This window comes from Pollachius pollachius (genome assembly GCF_949987615.1).
Source record: "Pollachius pollachius genome assembly, chromosome: 18".
In the NCBI taxonomy this organism is placed as follows: domain Eukaryota; kingdom Metazoa; phylum Chordata; class Actinopteri; order Gadiformes; family Gadidae; genus Pollachius; species Pollachius pollachius.
The window spans coordinates 17,462,565-17,481,877 of record NC_136951.1 but is presented as its reverse complement, the minus strand read 5'-3'; the positions used below and the strand labels follow the sequence as shown (position 1 = coordinate 17,481,877).

Below are 19,313 nucleotides of genomic sequence, written 5' to 3'. Positions count from 1 at the left end.
GACAACAACAGGATCACATGTTCACTCTAACAGCAATGTAATTGCTCGAACGGAGCCAAATTACGGGTCTTTTGGTTTCGTCAATTAATCCACTGGATCAGAAAGTAACTAAATAACAACCGGGGAGCGACAGAAGGACACGATGGAGGAGGACAGACCGTCGTCCAACACGAGCCTAAGGGCGGAGGAACTGGAGACGGCGGTTCTGGAGAGAGCCCACAGGGCCGTGATGAAGGACCTCGACGGCCAGATGAACACCACCCAGGAGGTGCACCCCCCGGGTCAGAACATGGACTGGGTGTCTTGTAGGGACTTCAGCGTGGAGCTCGGCCGGAGACAGATCAGGGAGTACATCAGCACTTGGCGGCTGAGTTCCCGCTGGCTCCTCAACCTGGTGTTTCTGGAGACCATCGAGGAGGAGCACCACAGCCTCCACCGCTACAGGGCGCGGTGGAGCATCCCGACCCGCCAGTCGCCCGTCCCGAGAGACACCGCCTCGGTCTACTTCTCCGTGCGGCTTTCGAGGTTCAGGCCTCAGACTGAACGGGTGGAGGTGTGCTACACCCTAGAGTCCAACCAGCTGGTGCACATGGCGGGACAGACTGCGTTCAGGGAGAAGTGGCTGGAGGACGTGGTCCACAGCAAGGCGCTGCTCAGACGGGCGGTGGACTTCTAGACTTCTAGACCCAGTCAATCGATCACCGCTTTCACATGTTATGAAGAACGTCTTTGATCGCTATTTAAAAAATCAAATAGGATGATTTAAAATAAACATCTCTCTCTCTCTCTCTCTCTCTCTCTCTCTCTCTCTCTCTCTCTCTCTCTCTCTCTCTCTCTCTCTCTCTCTCTCTCTCTCTCTCTCTCTCTCTCTCTCTCTCTCTCTCTCTCTCTCTCAAGATAGTGACACAAACATAAATGGGCAATTTCTCATCAATATGCCTGCATCAAAATGTTTGGCCTCAACTGTTATATATTTCCAACCTAAAATTCCTATAATGTATAATTTCCATTTTGTACTAAAAGTTAATCCTTTCCAGCAAGACTTGGTTGCACTTTTACTTGGACTTTGTACACACACGCCACATTGTGACAAAGAGGCAAGAAAGTATGTAACAGAACTTATTTATATATTTCTGGTACTATTACCACAAAGTAATGGTTATAATATTAATAATAATAATAATAATAATAATAATAATAATAATAATAATAATAATAATAATAATGTGTTCTGAAATATTTGCTAAATATGAATTGTGATACAATTGCATCCCTAATAGCATAATTAAGCATGACTATGTTAATATGCAATAGAAAGCATTCATATTATATTCCCACGTTTAAACAGAGCCCAATATGTATGCATTATTTATTAATTTACGCTAACATGAAAATTAGTCACTTTAACCAAGTTACAAAGGCCCTCTCAATAATTAGTCATCTGAGTTCAACTTGTCTTGTTATGTTGGGCATTCAACATGTTTGAAACAAATTCAATATAAATTTGTTTACCTTAGTGATCTTTAAACCTACATGGGATATGTTAAAGCGACATTTGACATTGCGCATGCGTGAAATGTGTCTACACTGGAAATCACACAGTGTCCTCAGTGGTCAAACGAAAGACACTTTTTGATCACTTAGCCACAATCTTACGTGTAGTTGATGCATTTCTACTTCTAACCTTCTTGTCCTCTTTTTTTTTTTATCTCGATGTGACAATCGAATGAGCCAATGAATGCCTTAAAACGTTTGTATAGGCGTCAGGAAGTAATCAAGACATTTCGCAACTTCCCAGTGGACTTGTTTTCTCTCTCCTTCCGAAGTTACCTCTTGAGAAATAACTTCATGGCACGAACTATTGCTATGTTGTCTGTTCATCCCTCACGGGGACTCGTGGACGAAAAGTTCAGAGTGGAGGTGGAGAATCTCCCCCCTGCATGCCCAGTGACTCTGCACTGCCTCCACCGCTCCGAGGACCAGGATTACTGGGAAGCCTTCGGGCATTACTGCAGTGACCACAGCGGGACGGTGAATGGTAGGTTCCCCTTTATTCTACTGCAGCGACCACAGCGGGACGGTGAATGGTAGGTTCCACTTTATTCTACTGCAGCGACCACAGCGGGACGGTGAATGGTAGGTTCCCCTTTACCCTACTGCAGCGACCACAGCGGGACGGTGAACGGTAGTCCCATGGTCTACGAATGCACCGTGACCAGATTAAAGAGGTTACTTTCTCTTTGCATTAATGGGGATTTAGAAATACCTGATTTTGCATTGTGGTTTGTTTTTGATTCGATTATACGGTTATACTTAATATCCTGTTTTACCAGTGTATTAAACAAACACTATTTTTTTTTCCATACGAGCTTGTGCTAAATGTTTAACATTGAAGACTGTCTTTTGCACAACTGACGTCCACTTTTTGTGAAGTGTCTGAAGATGAAAGTTCCGGGGGAACTTACAGCGGGAGTGAATGTATGGGACTGCTGTGGAGTATGCGACCCGTTCCAGGCAGTAGAAGGGGCCTTAGGTAGGCCCACCATCAACACATGAATTATGAAGAGATCCTCATACATTGTTATTTATTGTAGGCCTGTTAATATTGCCGTCTGTTTTGTCATTTTCACCGCTGTGATTTAGGTTGAGAAAGACGCGAGTTGACGTCCCCATGACGCTGCTCATATCGGTGTACAGAGGTCACCTGACCGCGGGCTTCAGAGAGCTGCCTCCCGTGGCCTCGGTGGTAGCGGAGAGGTGGTACATGGCGCCCGGCGTCAAACGCATCGCAGTCGAGGACCGAGGAGTCGTTGGCACTTTCTTCATTCCTCCGGGTATAATGTGTGTGTGTGTGTGTGTGTGTTTATGTGTGTTTATGTGTGTGTGTGCGTGTGTGTAGGACTAGATCAACTTTATGACCCTGTGTTCAATAAATACAGAAAGCAATATGCACTTCACTGGTGAGATTCACTGGGTTTATAGAAGTCTCTCTCTCTCTCTCTCTCTCTCTCTCTCTCCCTCTCTCTCTCTCTCAGGCCCCGGGCCCTTCCCCGGTGTGCTGGACATGTGGGGTGGGGGAGGGGGACTGGTGGAGTACCGCTCAGCCCTGCTCGCGTCCCACGGTTTCGCGTCCATGGCCCTCAAATACATCGACCCCGGGGACAATCCCAGGGATATGACGATGGGCTACTTTGAGGTGCTGCACGTGTCTGTACTTGCTTGGCCAAAATCAAAGGGCAAAAGTCCAAGGGATTGAACTGTGAACCTACTTGGACTGGAAGTGTTTAAAGGTCCCATGGCATGAAAAGTGGTCAACAATCGTGGTCAACAATCACGGGCAACAATCCCTTTCTCCTCCATGTCGCAGTTCAGTCTACTTCAGATTGATGTGGAAGTGGAAGAACCAGAGACGTCGGAGAACCCGACGCAGTCGTTTGAGATTCATAATATCGTCTGGAGGCGCACACAGCTTTTGGCCGTGATAATATATATCATATGATATAGATATCTAGGTATAATATTTTATTATTTAGATATAGAGCTCCAGGACTCCTGCCGGAGCACCCAGAGTGTTCTAGAATATTTACAGAACACGGCTAAAAGCTGTGTGCGCCTCGCTTTTGCAATACATCCACTGTTTTTGCAATACATCCACACCGAAGGAGAAAGGATAGTCGATAGGTTTGCGTCCCAGCTGAAAGCGTTGGAGACAACTGAGTGTCTGTTAGATTACTTCATAACTAATTCAGTACATTGTATTTGTTCCTCATCACGTTTTAAACCCTTTTATACTCAGACAGCATTTCAGATCATCCAAGACCACCCGCAGGTTATCAGCAACCGGATGGGCATTCTTGGCCTTTCCTTTGGCACCTCAGTGGCCCTGACTTTAGCCGCTTACTCCCAGATCAGCAGAGTAAGAATTGAATGAATATTTTCATGATGACACATCCTGCATTTCATTACCCACAGTGACTTTATTTTTACACTTTGTTTTATCCTTAGCCTCGTTGCTGTGTTGGTATCAGCGGCAGTCACGCCTACCCAGTAAACAGACCTGTGGCTGAATTATTCGGGCAGATGGGCAGGTAGGTCTGATTAGAAGCATTATTAATGGGCCCCTGTTGTACGACAGTCTGTCCAGCCACTGGTGACATCTAAAGTCGGAGTTTCCACTAAGAAGTATGATAGATAGATCTGAAACCCCCGGTCACGTCCCTGGTAGACTGTACCAATGGGTAGGCCGGAGTTGGATCCATACATAATTCATAGTAGTGGACACTCACTTTTTATGACAGATTTGAGCTCACTCCTGTTTGAGGCCGGGAAACTAGGGGGGGCTTTAATTCAACGTTGCATTTACTACGGCTCCAAAGTCAAGTGTAATTGTAATGCTGAGATCAACCACCTTCTCCCCTCCCCCAAGGAATGAAGAGAAAATTAAGATGGATGAGGAAGATAACATGATAATGCGAAACATAATTCTACCCATCACCACCGACCCGGCCATGAAAGTTGACGTAGGTGCTATAAAACACTGCGTATTTCCAACAAACACACGTAGGGATAACACATTCATTGTAAGGACTCTGGTGGGCTCTCTCTGCCAGGTGGGAAGAATTGAGTGTCCGCTGCTGCTTGTCAATGGAGACGACGATCAGAACTGGGCCACTACAGAGTCCGCAGAAGATGTGAGTTCACAAACACTCATCCTCACATACACGTGCCGACACAGACACCACTTATGCGCTCCCTGTAAACTATCAAGTAGCATCATTTGATTATCATTACATTTCTTTGATTGTTTGTAGTATTTTTGGGAAACCCTTTTTATTGACATTCGGTGGATTATGAACATTCTTCTTTTTGAAAGACTGCAGATGCTAAGCACATTTTAAAAAGCTAACCAAAGGAACCTTATGTACATGAAAGATGTATGTATTCATGACGTGGAATATGCACTCGCCTTACGTTTCTAAGCCATGTTTAAAAGCCATCCAAATGTATTAAACACAAAGTCTGATTTTGTGTATATATATATACAGTGGGGCAAAAAAGTATTTAGTCAGCCACCAATTGTGCAAGTTCTCCCACTTAAAAAGACGAGAGAGGCCTGTAATTTTCATCATAGGTAAACCTCAGCTATGAGAGACAAAATGAAAAAAAAAATCCAGAAAATCACATTGTCTGATTTTTTTAAGAATTTATTTGCAAATTATGGTGGAAAATAAGTATTTGGACACCTACAAACCAGCAAGATTTCTGGCTGTCACAGACCTGTAACTTCTTCTTTAAGAGGCTCCTCTGTCCTCCACTTGTTACCTGTATTAATGGCACCTGTTTGAACTCCTTATCAGTATAAAAGACACCTGTCCACAACCTCAAACAGTCACACTCCAAACTTCACTATGACCAAGACCAAAGAGCTGTCAAAGGACACCAGAAGCACAATTGTAGACCTGCACCAGGCTGGGAAGTCTGAATCTGCAATAGGTAAGCAGCTTGGTGTGAAGAAATCAACTGTGGGAGCAATTATTAGGAAATGGAATACATACAAGACCACTAATAATCTCCCTCGATCTGGGGCTCCACGCAAGATCTCACCCTGTGGGGTCAAAATGATCACAAGAACGGTGAACAAAAATCCCAGAACCACACGGGGGGACCTAATGAATGACCTCCAGAGAGCTGGGACCAAAGTAACAAAGGCTACCATCACTAACACACTACGCCGCCAGGGACTCAAATCCTGCAGTGCCAGACGTGTCCCCCTGCTAAAGCCAGTGCATGTCCGGGCCCGTTTGAAGTTTGCTAGAGAGCATTTGGAGGATCCAGAACAGGATTGGGAGAATGTCATATGGTCAGATGAAACCAAAATATAACTTTTTGGTAAAAACTCAACTCGTCGTGTTTGGGGGAGAAAGAATGCTGAGTTGCATCCAAAGAACACCATACCTACAGTGAAGCATGGTGGTGGAAACATCATGCTTTGGGGCTGTTTTTCTGCCAAGGGACCAGGCCGTCTGATCCGTATGACGGAAAGAATGAATGGGGCCATGTATCGTGAAATTTTGAGTGAAAACCTCCTTCCATCAGCAAGGGCACTGAAGATGAAACGTGGCTGGGTCTTTCAGCATGACAATGACCCCAAACACACCGCCCGGGCAACGAAGGAGTGGCTTCGTAAGAAGCATTTCAAGGTCCTGGAGTGGCCTAGCCAGTCTCCAGATCTCAACCCCATAGAAAATCTTTGGAGGGAGTTGAAAGTCCGTGTGGCCCAAAAACATCACTGCTCTAGAGGAGATCTGCATGGAGGATGGGCCAAAATACCGGCAGCAGTGTGTGAAAAGCTTGTAAAGACTTACAGAAAACGTTTGACCTCTGTCATTGCCAACAAAGGGCATGTAACAAAGTATTGAGATGACCTTTTGTTATTGACCAAATACTTATTTTCCACCATAATTTGCAAATAAATTCTTTAAAAATCAGACAATGTGATTTTCTAGATTTTTTTTTTTCATTTTGTCTCTCATAGCTGAGGTATACCTGTGATGAAAATTACAGGCCTCTCTCATCTTTTTAAGTGGGAGAACTTGCACAATTGGAGGCTGACTAAATACTTTTTTGCCCCACTGTATATATATATATATATATATATATATATATATACAGTGTATATATATATATATATATATATAATAATCTGAATAACTGGTTTGCGATTATTTTAGAAGCTATTGTTTATGGAGCCATTTCTGCCCTTTCAGATAGCCAACATGATGTCTGTTGCTGGCAACAAACACCTGCTGACGACGCTGACGTACCCCAGAGCCGGTCATCTTATCGAGCCCCCCTTCACCCCACACATCAGGGCCAGCAACTTCATGATTCACCATAGCAAAGAGAAAGGTGAGCTTGTGCGGACATGCTGAACATAACCTGCTGTGCTCATGATGTGATGTGTTGGTGTTGGTCGACCAAAACAATAAGGGGAATTTGGGGTTCTCTTACCCTTTAAAGAAATGTATCTGAATGAAGTGGTTCTTGATAAAAGCATCTGCTGAATGACTAATTAGTAAATAGTTAGTGTTTCTGTTGGTTCTGAGCCTCACTTATAAGCCACTTCGGAAAAGAAAAGTGGGGATATGTTAAGAAACCAACAATACCTAAGTCAATAAGGATCATGTTGAAATGAGTGGTGTGTTTATTCTGTGTGTGTGTGTGTGTGTGTGTGTGTGTGTGTGTGTGTGTGTGTGTGTGTGTGTGTGTGTGTGTGTGTGTGTGTGTGTGTGTGTGTGTGTGTGTGTGTGTGTGTGTGTGTGTGTGTGTATGTGTGTGTGTGTGTGTGTGCTATAGTCATAATGCTGTGGGGCGGAGAGCCCAAAGCTCATGCAGTTGCTCAAGAAGATTCTTGGAAGAGGATCTTAAACTTCTTGAAGGAGCATCTGTGCATCCAACCCACCCTGGCTTCCCAGGCCAAACTATGAATGTGTCACACACACACACACACACACACACACACACACACACACACACACACACACACACACACACACACACACACACACACACACACACAATAATATCAATCATTCCTAAGGACCAATTGATCAGAATACAAAAATCAATATATATTTATAGATTTAATATCAAACTTGAGAGACAACTTTTCAGGCAGTAAACCAATGTCACTCAGCAGTTGCCACAAATCATCAACATCTTGCACCCAAACGAAATCAAACTGGATTTTTATTTTATATTGTAATAAAAAAATATAAAAAACACCTTTTGCAATTACTCACTGCATTTCACCCCCTTTCTTTCAACAGCTTAATCAGAATGTTGGTTTGAAATATCAAGCCAAATCTGAGAGTGAAATAAATAAAACAATATGGTAGAAAGCTACAGTTGCAATAAAGATAGTGCCTCATGTGACATGTGAAAAATTTAGCCAATCAGAAAGAGCGATAATAATTAGAAAATGCAATTCCTGCAGAAAATGCCGTGAGCGCTGTAGTGCAAAGTGAGGTTGAAAATATGTTTTAGTAAAGCCACATAGTTAAATCAAGTGAAGGGATTTGAACAGAGTCATAATGATGAGAGTCAAAAAAATGGGATAGGAGTAGTCCCAAAATGTGTAGGGAATAATAAAGAAAGAATAAAACCTAAGAACAGTTGGGGGCGGCATTCAGCACTCAACAAAAATAAAAGAATACAGGCTTCCGGATTGCATAACGGATATGACGACAGACTACATCCAGCAGCAACGCTGTTCCACGTGCAATTGGTGTCGACCAATAGCAGACGTCGCAGCCCTTGGAGGTAAGGACGCGGACCAATAGGATTGCGAGTCGTGGTGTTCCGGCTCTGGAATGCCGCCCGTCCACTTTCGACCAGCTCGCCTCAAACAAACAACACAGCAGTCGATGGACGGATCCCGCGGGTAGCTGTCACCGCTCCACTCCAGGTAACCAACCCTTGTATTCTCGAATATTCCTTTTATGTGATGGGCCGGCCCTGTCTCAGCCACAAAGTTGTTTAATGACCAAGACCAGAGTTACTAGTTATTTGTTTCGTCAAAGGTTGTTATTCTTTTTCTTCTTTTTCTATATTCTTAGTATGTACGTGTACATCTGTGTGGCTCTGGCAGCGTCACGTGGTCGTTGTTTTTCCTCTTTTTTTGAGTTTCCCATCCATGGTTTTAGGGCTCCTTTGTTTTATTTAAAGTCTTCGTGTTCCATGGTCGTTGGCCCATAATGGTCTAGATATAGAGAAGGACGGGCCACTGATGAGCCACCTGTCACCCACCCCACCCCACACAGGTCACGAAGCGGGTAAGGGGTCCGACCATGGCCACGGCTCACACAGTTCTGCTGCTGGCAGTGTACATCCTCCTCATCACGGAGTTGCTCCTGGCCTCCCAGGACTTCTACCACATCCTCGGGTTGCCAAGGGACGCCTCCGGGCGACAGATCAAGAAGGCCTTTCACAAGCTGGCCATGAAGTACCACCCCGATAGGAACAAGAGCCCAGACGCCGAGTCCAAGTTTAGGGACATAGCCGAGGGTGAGTGCTGATGTGTTGCCCCGTTTTCCTTATTGCTTACATTTTAGCGGCAATTGATTGCTGTGTCGACTTGACACTGCTGCGCTTACTCACTTCGCTTTGACTCGGAAAACGTGGCGAAAAAAAATATGGTTTACGCATGATTTTAAAACCGCATGAATATTTTATGGATATATTATATTGATGTTTCTAAACCAATGGGAATGGCCAAGCCCAGTTATTCTCGTCGCATGGGCACACCTGGGCAGTGAGTGTGTTTTTAGCGCCGAGGCATCATGCGTGTGCCTCCCGTCTCTCCTCCAGCCTACGAGACGTTGTCGGATGATAAGAGAAGGCGGGAGTACGACCAGCTGGGGGGTCAAGGCCCCTTCAACGGGCGGGGCAGCGACCACAGCGGCGGGGCCCGAGCCGGCCACAACGCCAACTTCCACCAGTACTTCCAGTCCTTCAACTTTGACGACCTTTTCAAAGACTTTGACCAGTTCGGACAGCCGCACCACAATCACAACCAGCATCACCGCCACCACCACCAGCACCAGCACTCCGACCCCCATTCCCAGGCCTACGCCCATTCCCAAGCCCACCAGAAGAGACACTTTGACGGACACTTCCAGGCCCACCAGGAGACTGTCAACACACACAAGAGACAGTTCCAGCAGGGGGGCTTTGAAAGAGCCGGAGGAGCAGCAGAAGGAGCGGGGGGGGTCTTCGACAACATGTTTGAGGACCTGGAGAAGATGTTCTCGTTCAACGCGCACGGTTCCCGGAGCAGGTTTCAGGGGGCGACTGGTAAACAGCACTGCAGGACGGTCACCCAGCGCAGGGGCAACATGGTATCTACCTTCACAGACTGCTCCTCCTAGCACCCCCGCAACCATGACAACGCTCATCTCTTGGCCCTGGCCACGTCCAAGCTTTCATTAAAACTTCTGGTTGAGGAACTTGACATAACTTTAATTATAGTTGGGTGGTTTTAATGGTAGAGTCACCAAGAACAAATCTTTTGAATTAGGTGGAATTTTTCCACGGCTGAGTCAAAGCAATAGCCCATTCGGTTTTCATTCATGGAATTGCGACTTCAACTCTAGATATAGATTAATTTTGGGGGTTTTGTTAACATACATACTTTGGCTTTTTGTGCATGTGGAGGTGAACCTTCGCTCTCAGGTTTGACGCAATATTTGATATGATTTTTCATTGGAGATGTAGAAAGCTTGATGGGCCATGGAAGCAATAACATTCATCTAGAATATTTCTTCGAGCAGTCTTTTCCACCACTGCGTAATCGGACGCACGGCAATATCGCACCAACATACCCATCAATCTCTTTTGAAATTGTTATATCACAGCCTTTTGTAGAGGTTTGTTATACACAATTACAATTTAGTGTTTTTTTGTGAAATTATAAAATCTTTTTTTTTCTCTTACGAATTCAGTGTTTGAATAAGAATAAGACATTTTGTTTTGGATTGTCGTGGTGTGAAAGTGGAATTTTGTAACTCATGAATGGTCATGGTTTATCATTACCAACTGTTACCTCATTTAAGTAATTATTTTCTTCTGCAGAGTCTGTCTGCCTTATCAGTCAGGGAATTAACTACAGGAATATCCCAATGCTGTGGTTCTACAATACCTATTATAACTTTGGCACGTTAGCTGTGCTGATGCTTGATGGTACCAATGCATTTGTAATGGTAATTGGCTACTAGACCATGTTCAAATGTGATGACTGGTCACCAAGGGGCGAACACAATGGTTGGTTACTTTCCTGTACTGACATTATGTGCAATATTTGCTTCCTATGCTCTTCGTTGCCTTCCCAGACAGTGCTGCATGACAGTGTCATTGTCGAATGTTTGCACTTTGTATGTGTGTACGTGTGTCTGTCTTTATTGCATTATGTCTGTATGAGTGTTTGGTGAATTAAGAAAATAAACTGCAAATTGTAAAAGAATTTGAAATCAAAAGCTTAAAGTTTATTATAAAAAGACTATCCGAGATGTTTCTTTTTAGTATACGTTCAAAACGGGTTTAGTATACATTCAAATAAGGTTTTGGTGTAGATGATTGATATTTCGTAAGGCAATAGCTTCATTAATTCCACACCTTTTAAAGTACTTAAACCACTTTGGAGAGACTATTGCATTGTGTCAACCAATCTTGTTTTAATTGTAGGAATTATATTTCAGGGCAGACTTGATCTAAATCAAAGAAAATGAACCCAAGAAAAAATATTTTATGTTCAAAAGAGGATAAATTGTATGAAATAATATGAAGAGTCCTGAATATACAGGAGGCAATTGGTATGATGCATTTACATCTTGGCGGATGTAATATAACTGATCACTTTTCCTTAACTAGATTGTGATTATAGAAGCAAATTGTTGCACATCTGTGGTGTGAGAATTACAACCAATAGGGCGATGAGAACTTTAAAAGAGTAAACTGTTAGAGAAGCCTGATCATTGATAAGCCCATCCTGTCCAACCTGTGTCGCAATAAGGTGCACACATGGAAATAAAATATGAGTCGCCTTAGTTTGCAAAGAAATGGCTCTAAAGGATGCGAAATCAGCGCAACTTCATTTTGAGTTACATTCGCTTCCATTTCAAAGTGACCTCAATTCAGATGCATATCGTTAAGTTAACGTTAGACCAACTACAGATACCGGGGATGGAACCCAATATATGACCCCCAAGTTCTAGCACACTGAAAATGTTTGATTTTTAACAATAAAAGCTTGTTTTCACACAGGTCCTTTAATGATATATCACTCAAATGCAAATTGCATCTCACAAATCATTGGTGAAAAGTTGACTTCATGATGATAGTTCACTAAAAAATGACGCACTGACAAGAAGTACACATCACCGTTTAATTTTGTTTCGGGGACCTTTTCAAAACAACGTTTCGTGATTGAGGGGAGTGTAACAAACCCCGATGTGTCAGTAAACTCAAGCAGACGCGTGTGCGTTGGGTGACATAGGAGTGCATGTTGCTGCGTGCTCACTCCCACCTAATACTCAGCGTGGAACGGGTAGTCCTTGTGATTCTTGCTCCTGAAAGTAAATCAGAAAGAGAAAAGATTGATTGGCAGCCTCAAATTCAAACGTTAAAAGGTCCCGTGACATGCCCCCAGGTGTGAGTGTGTATAGCCTCACAAGCCGTTTTGAAAATATGCCCCTTATGACATCACAAGTGGGCATGTCCACCGAGATGTGTGACGGAGAGGTGTGGCATGTCATGGGACCTTTATAAGTTTTCCATGTGACACTTTATGCCCTGCCTCTTTCTCCGGGGGAGAATTCCTCGGTGCCATGCGTCACCAATTCTACTAATCCATTTTTGGGTGACACCCTTTCATTGTCAACCAGGTCGATTCTCCCGTGGGTTTCGTAGCCACATGAGTAAACAACGGAATAAATGACACATGATGAAAGAGCTCATTCTCAATTTGGTTGGCATCTCACATGGCCAGAGGGCAGCATCTCCAGTTCCTGTTCAGTCCTAATATGGTCTTCATTTCCTCCTCAGTGAGCTCAAAGTCATACACCTGTGGAGAAACAGAAAATTACATTATTTTACTATGATCACCTCGATGTAAAAATCATATGTAACATACATGAAGTGGACTGTAAACTCTGCCAGAAAATAAATACAAATAATACGTATTTTATACGCACAGTGCGTCAAACAAATGATTACACACTATAATAAGGCTCATTATAATGATGAATGATAATTCCTATAATAGTGACTTCGTGGCTGGTACCTGGAAGTTCTCCTGTATGCGGGAGGGCGTCACAGACTTGGGGATTACCACCAGGTTTCTCTGGACCTGGAACCGGATCAGGACCTTTGAGGAGAACGTGGAAAGAACCGCAGAGGTCAAGAGGTCATTATTCAAAACATTCAACTAAATAATTCAATCAATTTCATTTGTATAGCTTAATCACAGATACAGTCTCAAAGGGCTTAACAGGCCATATATTTATGACCCCCCCTTGACACTAGCCCCCAAGAGGGAAAGAAAAAAACTAGAATTAAAAGTCACGTTCGTCGTTGAAATAACGCAGACATCTCCGATCTCGCCATTTCTTAAAACCATTACAGGGAAGAATACTCTAGCCATGGCTAGATAAACGATATTAACGTGTTGGGTTCAAAACACGCCATCCACCTACTAACGTTACATTCAGGAGTTAACATGATGTTCCAGCTCATGAAGACTCATATGTTGTCACACGGTCACATATGGTGATAGTACACTATATACAGTTACAATAAAAATGACTTTTTACCCTCATTTAATTCCTTAGCTAGTGAGGTCCATGTTCCTGTTTTTCCCCCACTTGCCAAATAAATTCCTCTCGGTACAAACCTTCATCCACAAACCACTGAAGACTGATCTGCCGAAGCCCTGCATCCCACATTCAACAACAGTTTGTATGTGGCATGGGGAGTGAAGTGCGTTGTACCTGGGCTGTAGTCTTCTTGTGTTTCTCGCTGATGGACTTGATGGTGGGGTCTTCCAAGAGGGAGGGGTCTCCTGGCTGAGCCCTGAAATTATTCCACGTAGGAGAACGTAAAACAGTTAACATAACTGATAGCTTGATAGAAGTTGACTGTGTTGTCCTAAACAAAAAACAGGAATGTGTGTGACTGTATCTCCACCGTTTTCTGCACGCTTCACTTTATTGTGCTAGCTAACAGGGGCTGTGTGTGTATTTGAGTGTTACGCCATCTCACCAGGGGCTGTGTGTATTTGACCTTGTTTCTCTTACTAATCAGACATGGTGTGTATTTGTCTTCGTTTTGCTAACTAAATCAGACACAGTGTGTATTTGACTGTGTTCCACGAGCTCACCTGTATGCTCCTGAATTTCGGGCTGCGTGTCGTACACACTCACCCTGGGCGATCGGGGGAGCCCAAGGGGCTGTAGGCCGTCACTGCGATGCCGTGGGAGTTACAGTAATCGATCAGCTTCGCTTGATTCAGATACGGGCTGCACTCCACCTGAGGCACACGGGAAAAGGATGTGGAACATGGATAGAATTAGTCTGAGAGAGGTTGTGTCAGTGATGTTGCGTGACATCACTTCTGTTGGTATTTGGAGCGAGGTCCCAAACAAACGGAGCCAGCTCGCACCTCCCTTCCGTGTTTCGTGCGTCCAGTAAAAACGATCGTGAACGCAGCGCAAAACCCCACAACACCCACCCCTTGTCGGTGATTGGTTGGAATACTATTTCGTTTTTGGTTTTGAGTGGTTGGTAGTACCATTTGTTTTTGTGTACGATCTCGGGGCATAGGCTGCCTACAGAGACGCGTTTTTTGGACGGCCTGTTATGAGGCGGGCAGCTAGCGGATCGTACGGAAAGATCTGATTAATGTGATTGTTTATGTTTCGGCCTAGCATCGCTGATACGACCTTTAAACGATACCCAGATATCCTGGATGGATGTCAGTCGATACCAAGTCAAACCCATGAGCCCTTAATGTTGTACGACTGATCATTAAATAAAGGCTTTTTTAAAAAGTGCAACAGAATGGAAATCTTATGTAACTGTAATCGTCATGCAGGTATCAAGGGCAAGCAGACCTACAGATAACATTTGGGGCGGTCGTAGACACAGTTGTTCGCCTTCAGGCCATCAACTGCCCAATATTGTCACTTTCAATAAACCGACAAGAGAAGGGTAACTCAATTTCGGCTTCTTGGCTGTGCCAATTAGTCCAACTAATGCTCGCAAAATGTCCCCAATCGGGTTATGTGCTTGCTTCTCCGTTCCAGGCCACACTCGAGTAGCCACGGGGCTCATTTTCCCTCGCTTCGTGTCGGGAACCAAAGGGCCTGGGCGCACCTGGTTGTTGGCCGGCTTGTACTTCAGCCCGGGCTTGTTGAGCACAGACTCCACCTGCTGCTTGTTGAAGTTGGAGATCCCGATGGCTTTCACCAGCCCGGCATCCATCAGCTCCTCCATGGCCTGAGCGTTTACACAGAGTCAGTTAACACGCTTCATCCAAAGAGACTCCCATATCAAAATCAGTCGTTATTCCAAAGTGCTGCATGAGCAGGTTAAAGAAAACACACTGAAAAACAACTGGGCAAGGTGCAGATTAGCTAATACGAGTCCAAAGATAAAAGGTTTGATTATTGTTTAAAGTGATAATAATAATAATAATCTTTGTTGTATACAGGGAATCCTATTGTAAGTGCTTGGCACTTGTTTTTATGAACATCCTTACTGTACCGACAGCAATATTTTTCTCTTTCTTCTGATAAATGTACGCATTGTACTTTGGATAAAAGTGTTTGCTAAATGTGCCCTAAATGTTAATGTAATAATAATAGCCAGACAGAGCGTCACAACTGCAAAGTAAGTTCAAGTTCAACACAAAAAGCCCAAAACAATAATGTGAGCAAGTCATGAGTGGATTGAATAGCAATGGACGAAGGTAAGCTTCATTGAGTGCGTCCATCAGTGCCCAGCCGCGGCCCACGTACCTCCCATGTATCCAGGAAGTCAGTGCCGCTTGCGATGGGTTCTCCTGCAGCGTCACACGGGAAGAGTTCATCCCCGGCCTGGAACAGAACAACAGCAGGTCAACATACGTACACCAGACCACTCTGATTTTGTAGAAGGACAGCTATGGCTGAGTGTTACGGTGTCCAACAAACATAAAAATCAGCAGTCTTTGGACAACCCAACATAAAGACAGACAGCGTCTTTTTGGGGGTAAAACAATGTTTTATGGTTGACAATGATCGTTAAGTTTCGCACGTGAAAACAGAAACGGCCACAAAAAAAAAAACGAACTGCCTGCCTGCAGAGACGAAGAAAGACCTTTGAGGGAAGATGGTTGCGTTGTCCCGACTCCTGCTTAAGAAAGAGGTACCGACCCAACCCAAGTGTTGCCTTCTGAGTTCATTGCAAAATTGTTTCCAGACAAAATACAATAACAAAAGGTAATACAAAATATAGATACAGGGAAACATATGGGACAACGCTCACCTTTCACCTGGGGAAAACAAGTCAATCGTGAGTCTACCTTGAAGCCCATGGGCCAGTGGACCAGGTACAGGTCCAGATAGTCCAGCTTCAGGTCACTCAGAGTCTTCTCACACGCTCCTCTCACCATGGTCTTGGCGTGGAAAGTAGACCACAGCTGTCGAAGGGTTAAGGATAAGGTATCATCAGTAAGGCAGTATAAAGGTATAAACAGCTGGCCTCGGACCCAGTAGGTGTTCAGTGAAGAAAGGTTTTTCATTCAATTGTATATCGAAAAACCAAATAAAACTTAAGTTGTGAGGATGAGAACAAGACATTCTAAAAAACGTGTTGTCACAAGTAGATTGATTTGGAAATGTCTTGTTGGCTAATAACACCTGGTGGAAAAATAGGGGGGCATTTAATGTAGTGTGTATCAGTAAACATGACAGAAAAGGTACAACTCACCTTGCTGACCATGAAAAGATCCTCTCTCTTGACCACGCCTTCCGAGATCATGGCGTGGATGCCCTCGCCAACCTCTTTCTCGTTTTGGTAGACGAAGGCCCCATCGATGTGTCGATAACCGGCGGTGATGGCTGCTTTCACGGCCTCCGTCACCTTACCTGGTTGGGACTACAGGGCGGAGTCATGGGTTAATGCCGCAAAGTCGAAGGTGGACCTGGGTTCGCTCCCAGAGCTGACATGCCCTAACTTTGACCTGTTCAATAGCGACATCTATCTACTTTGAATCTTCTGGGGATGAATCTATCTCTAAATTCTAATAATCCTCCTATGCATATCCCACATTATTAGTTATTTTTGATCTTACATTAAAAGTTTTAAAAATATCCTTCCTAGGTTAGCATTAATACAGATTTGGCCTGAATACTGTTTCATGCAACAAACCTGTGCAGAATAAGGTTCTGATGTAAGGAGGAATGAGAGAATACAATATTGTGTAATAGCATAGGAATGATTAAATCAACAGTAAAAATACAACAATATTTATCATATAGGCTATATCATATTGTGGCGACCGCAGGTGTAGGCGCTCGTGCAGTTGCGCAAGGGGTTCTGGGGGGTTCATTTATCCTGGGGGTTTGGACCCTTTCGGGGACAGTGTGGTTGTTGGGTTGAGTGGGGTTAATGGGTTGGGGTAGTTAATTAGTTGTGTGTTGTTGAGTGTTGACATGTTGTGTACATCGTTGCCGCCACCGTCACCGAGAGTGACGTGTTTGTTTAATGGGTGCGCTGGTTTCCATGTTTGGGGTTGGCGTTCAATAAAGGCAACTCTCGGAGTCGTGCGGTGTATGGGGCACCAGAGTTGCGTAACCGCTTAACCTGGGCTCCCGTCTCGTCCTTCCCGTGCTGCTCGACACAATATGAATTGATGGATTATAGGGACATTTTGATGAATGTGCATAGCTTTTAACAAAAAAAAACATTACAATTGATAAACAAAACTGGAAACAAGTAAACAAACCATGATTTGTTTGGACCTAATTTGTATTGATAATTGTGTCAACCTGTTTACCGTAAACATAAATGCGCACCGCAACATACAAATACAGCATTGTACAAATGTGTCATCACCATAATAACCCCCGACGCATCACATGACTGCTGTAAGTACATTGTAGATGGTAACAATGCAACACAAATGTATTAACCTCCCCCTCGATTTTAAGTTACAAAGTTCGATAACTAGTAAAGTAGCCGCCTCTAAAGTTGCGTTATTCCCTCTCCTATATAATTCACTTTTCTTTTTAATTCACGTACCTTCCAGGTCCCGAGTCCCACAGTCGGCATGTGAGCGCCGGTGTTGAGTTTCACAAACGTTGCCATTGTTGGTGGTCGTTGGTGGTAGTTGTGGTGACTCTGGTTCTGGTTCAGCAGTAATGCGTTGAGACCCTGAGATTCGTGTCTGCAATGCTGAAGACTCTCAAGACAGACAGCAAATGGGCTGTGTGGACAGATTCTTCAGCCTGAAGTCAGAAATAGGTCGATTTTCGGGCATCGACTTATGATGCCTGTTTATCAGAGGAATATATCGATGTAGCTGCAGACTTCAAAGTCATTACTCTAAATATTGAATCGTTTTTTTTTTAAATATATGTGCACTTTAATTTAACGTACATCGCCTAATTTAATTTCGTTAGTTCGTGTTTTTTTTTACCTTGACATTCGAGATCGCCAACATTCAGACGTTCCTCTTACTCTCCACTAGAGGGAAGTATTCTCTCTCTCCCTCTCTCTCTTTCTCTCTGTTTCTCTCTCTCTCTTTCTCTCTTTTCTCACTCTCTTTTTCTCTCGAAAAACGTACAAAATGGTTTAGAATGGCACATTTCTCATACAATTTGAGAAAACATTGCGTGAGTCAAGTCAAGGCTTGTGAATGACTGATATGGTTGTTTTTGACTGAAAAATAATGAGTCATTGCTGTATTTACAACAAAGGATAAGGAAACAGCAAAGTCATGGTGAATGATTTTAAAAGAGTTTGAATGTACTGCCATCTTGTGGCTGATATGTGTAAAACAAGTCTTTGTCCAGTTCATTGAGAGGTACAGATGACGCCACACACACACACACACACACACACACACACACACACACACACACACACACACACACACACACACACACACACACACACACACACACACACACACACACACACACACAGTTTCGTACATTTAGTGGATTTGGTTGGCTTTTAAACATGGCTTAGAAAAGGTGAGTGCATAGTCAACATCATAAATCCATACATTTTTTGATGTACATAAGATACGTTTGGTTAGCTTTTTATAATGTGCTTAGCATCTGAAGTCTTACAAAAAGAATGCCAATAATCTACTGTGTGTGAATAAAATGGGTTTCCCCACAAATACTACAAATAATCAAAACAATGTAATGATAATCAAATGATGCTGCTCGATAGTTATCAAGATTGTTGGTTGTGCTTCAGGGTGCACATCAGTGTTTCTGTGTCGACGGCGACACGTGCGTGAGGGTGAGTGTGTGAACTAACTATCTTCTGCAGACTCTGTAGCGGCCCAGTTCTGATCGTGCTCTCCATTGTCAAGAATCAGTGTGGATGGTCGGCTTAGCTCAGGAGGTAGAGGAGTTGTCTTGTAACCGAAATGTTGCTAGTTCGATGTCCCCAGCTCCTCCTTGCTTGTTGATGTGTCCTTGAGCAAGACACTTAACCCTAAGTGCTCTTGACGAGCTGGCTGTCGACTTGCATGGTTGACT

The 19,313-nt window shown here is 43.8% G+C and overlaps 3 protein-coding genes across 4 annotated transcripts; 2 read left to right on the top strand and 1 right to left on the bottom strand.

Annotated features, from left to right (window-relative positions):
• Window positions 1–1,583: 1,583 nt before the first annotated feature.
• LOC307089696 (peroxisomal succinyl-coenzyme A thioesterase-like) lies at window positions 1,584–7,740 on the top strand. The gene is made up of 10 exons (XM_079756101.1): window positions 1,584–2,038; window positions 2,434–2,533; window positions 2,644–2,834; window positions 3,036–3,196; window positions 3,797–3,916; window positions 4,006–4,088; window positions 4,427–4,520; window positions 4,611–4,691; window positions 6,768–6,909; window positions 7,357–7,740. Exons 1-10 carry the CDS (start codon window positions 1,735–1,737, stop codon window positions 7,485–7,487), a joined length of 1,407 nt encoding a protein of 468 aa, XP_079612227.1. The 5' UTR covers window positions 1,584–1,734; the 3' UTR covers window positions 7,488–7,740.
• A 663-nt stretch (window positions 7,741–8,403) lies between these two features.
• LOC307089428 (dnaJ homolog subfamily B member 9-like) lies at window positions 8,404–11,000 on the top strand. Its single transcript, XM_079755713.1, has 3 exons — window positions 8,404–8,467; window positions 8,823–9,066; window positions 9,370–11,000. Exons 2-3 carry the CDS (start codon window positions 8,850–8,852, stop codon window positions 9,927–9,929), a joined length of 777 nt encoding a protein of 258 aa, XP_079611839.1. The 5' UTR covers window positions 8,404–8,467; window positions 8,823–8,849; the 3' UTR covers window positions 9,930–11,000.
• Window positions 11,001–11,927: 927 nt separating this feature from the next.
• Window positions 11,928–18,256, bottom strand: akr1b1.2 (aldo-keto reductase family 1, member B1 (aldose reductase), tandem duplicate 2). 2 transcript variants are annotated; one of them, XM_079755464.1, is made up of 11 exons: window positions 18,236–18,256; window positions 17,839–18,044; window positions 16,525–16,692; window positions 16,118–16,234; window positions 15,573–15,650; window positions 14,929–15,051; window positions 13,977–14,083; window positions 13,545–13,626; window positions 12,839–12,922; window positions 12,537–12,619; window positions 11,928–12,125 (listed from the first exon to the last, which is right to left on the bottom strand). In XM_079755464.1, the coding sequence occupies exons 2-11, from the start codon at window positions 17,902–17,904 to the stop codon at window positions 12,083–12,085; spliced, it is 951 nt and encodes a 316-aa protein (XP_079611590.1). In that variant the 5' UTR covers window positions 17,905–18,044; window positions 18,236–18,256; the 3' UTR covers window positions 11,928–12,082. The 2 variants fall into 2 exon arrangements, with proteins under 2 accessions (XP_079611590.1, XP_079611589.1); XM_079755463.1 differs by lacking the exon at window positions 18,236–18,256 and having other exon boundaries at window positions 17,839–18,065.
• Between the last annotated feature and the right edge of the window lie 1,057 nt (window positions 18,257–19,313).

What these genes read in the sequence shown, in the direction of transcription:
- LOC307089696 (XM_079756101.1), top strand. Translation starts at nt 1,735, where the DNA reads ATGAATGCCTTAAAACGTTTGTATAGGCGTCAGGAAGTAATCAAGACA. An exon ending in TTATTCGGGCAGATGGGCAG is followed by an intron (nt 4,089 to 4,426) that starts GTAGGTCTGATT and finishes CCCTCCCCCAAG; the next exon opens with GAATGAAGAGAAAATTAAGA. An exon ending in TCACCATAGCAAAGAGAAAG is followed by an intron (nt 6,910 to 7,356) that starts GTGAGCTTGTGC and finishes TGTGTGCTATAG; the next exon opens with TCATAATGCTGTGGGGCGGA.
- LOC307089428 (XM_079755713.1), top strand. Translation starts at nt 8,850, where the DNA reads ATGGCCACGGCTCACACAGTTCTGCTGCTGGCAGTGTACATCCTCCTC. An exon ending in GTTTAGGGACATAGCCGAGG is followed by an intron (nt 9,067 to 9,369) that starts GTGAGTGCTGAT and finishes TCTCTCCTCCAG; the next exon opens with CCTACGAGACGTTGTCGGAT.
- akr1b1.2 (XM_079755464.1), bottom strand. Translation starts at nt 17,904, where the DNA reads ATGGCAACGTTTGTGAAACTCAACACCGGCGCTCACATGCCGACTGTG. An exon ending in TGGGACTCGGGACCTGGAAG is followed by an intron (nt 16,693 to 17,838) that starts GTACGTGAATTA and finishes TCCGCCCTGTAG; the next exon opens with TCCCAACCAGGTAAGGTGAC. An exon ending in ACTGGCCCATGGGCTTCAAG is followed by an intron (nt 15,651 to 16,117) that starts GTAGACTCACGA and finishes GTTCTGTTCCAG; the next exon opens with GCCGGGGATGAACTCTTCCC.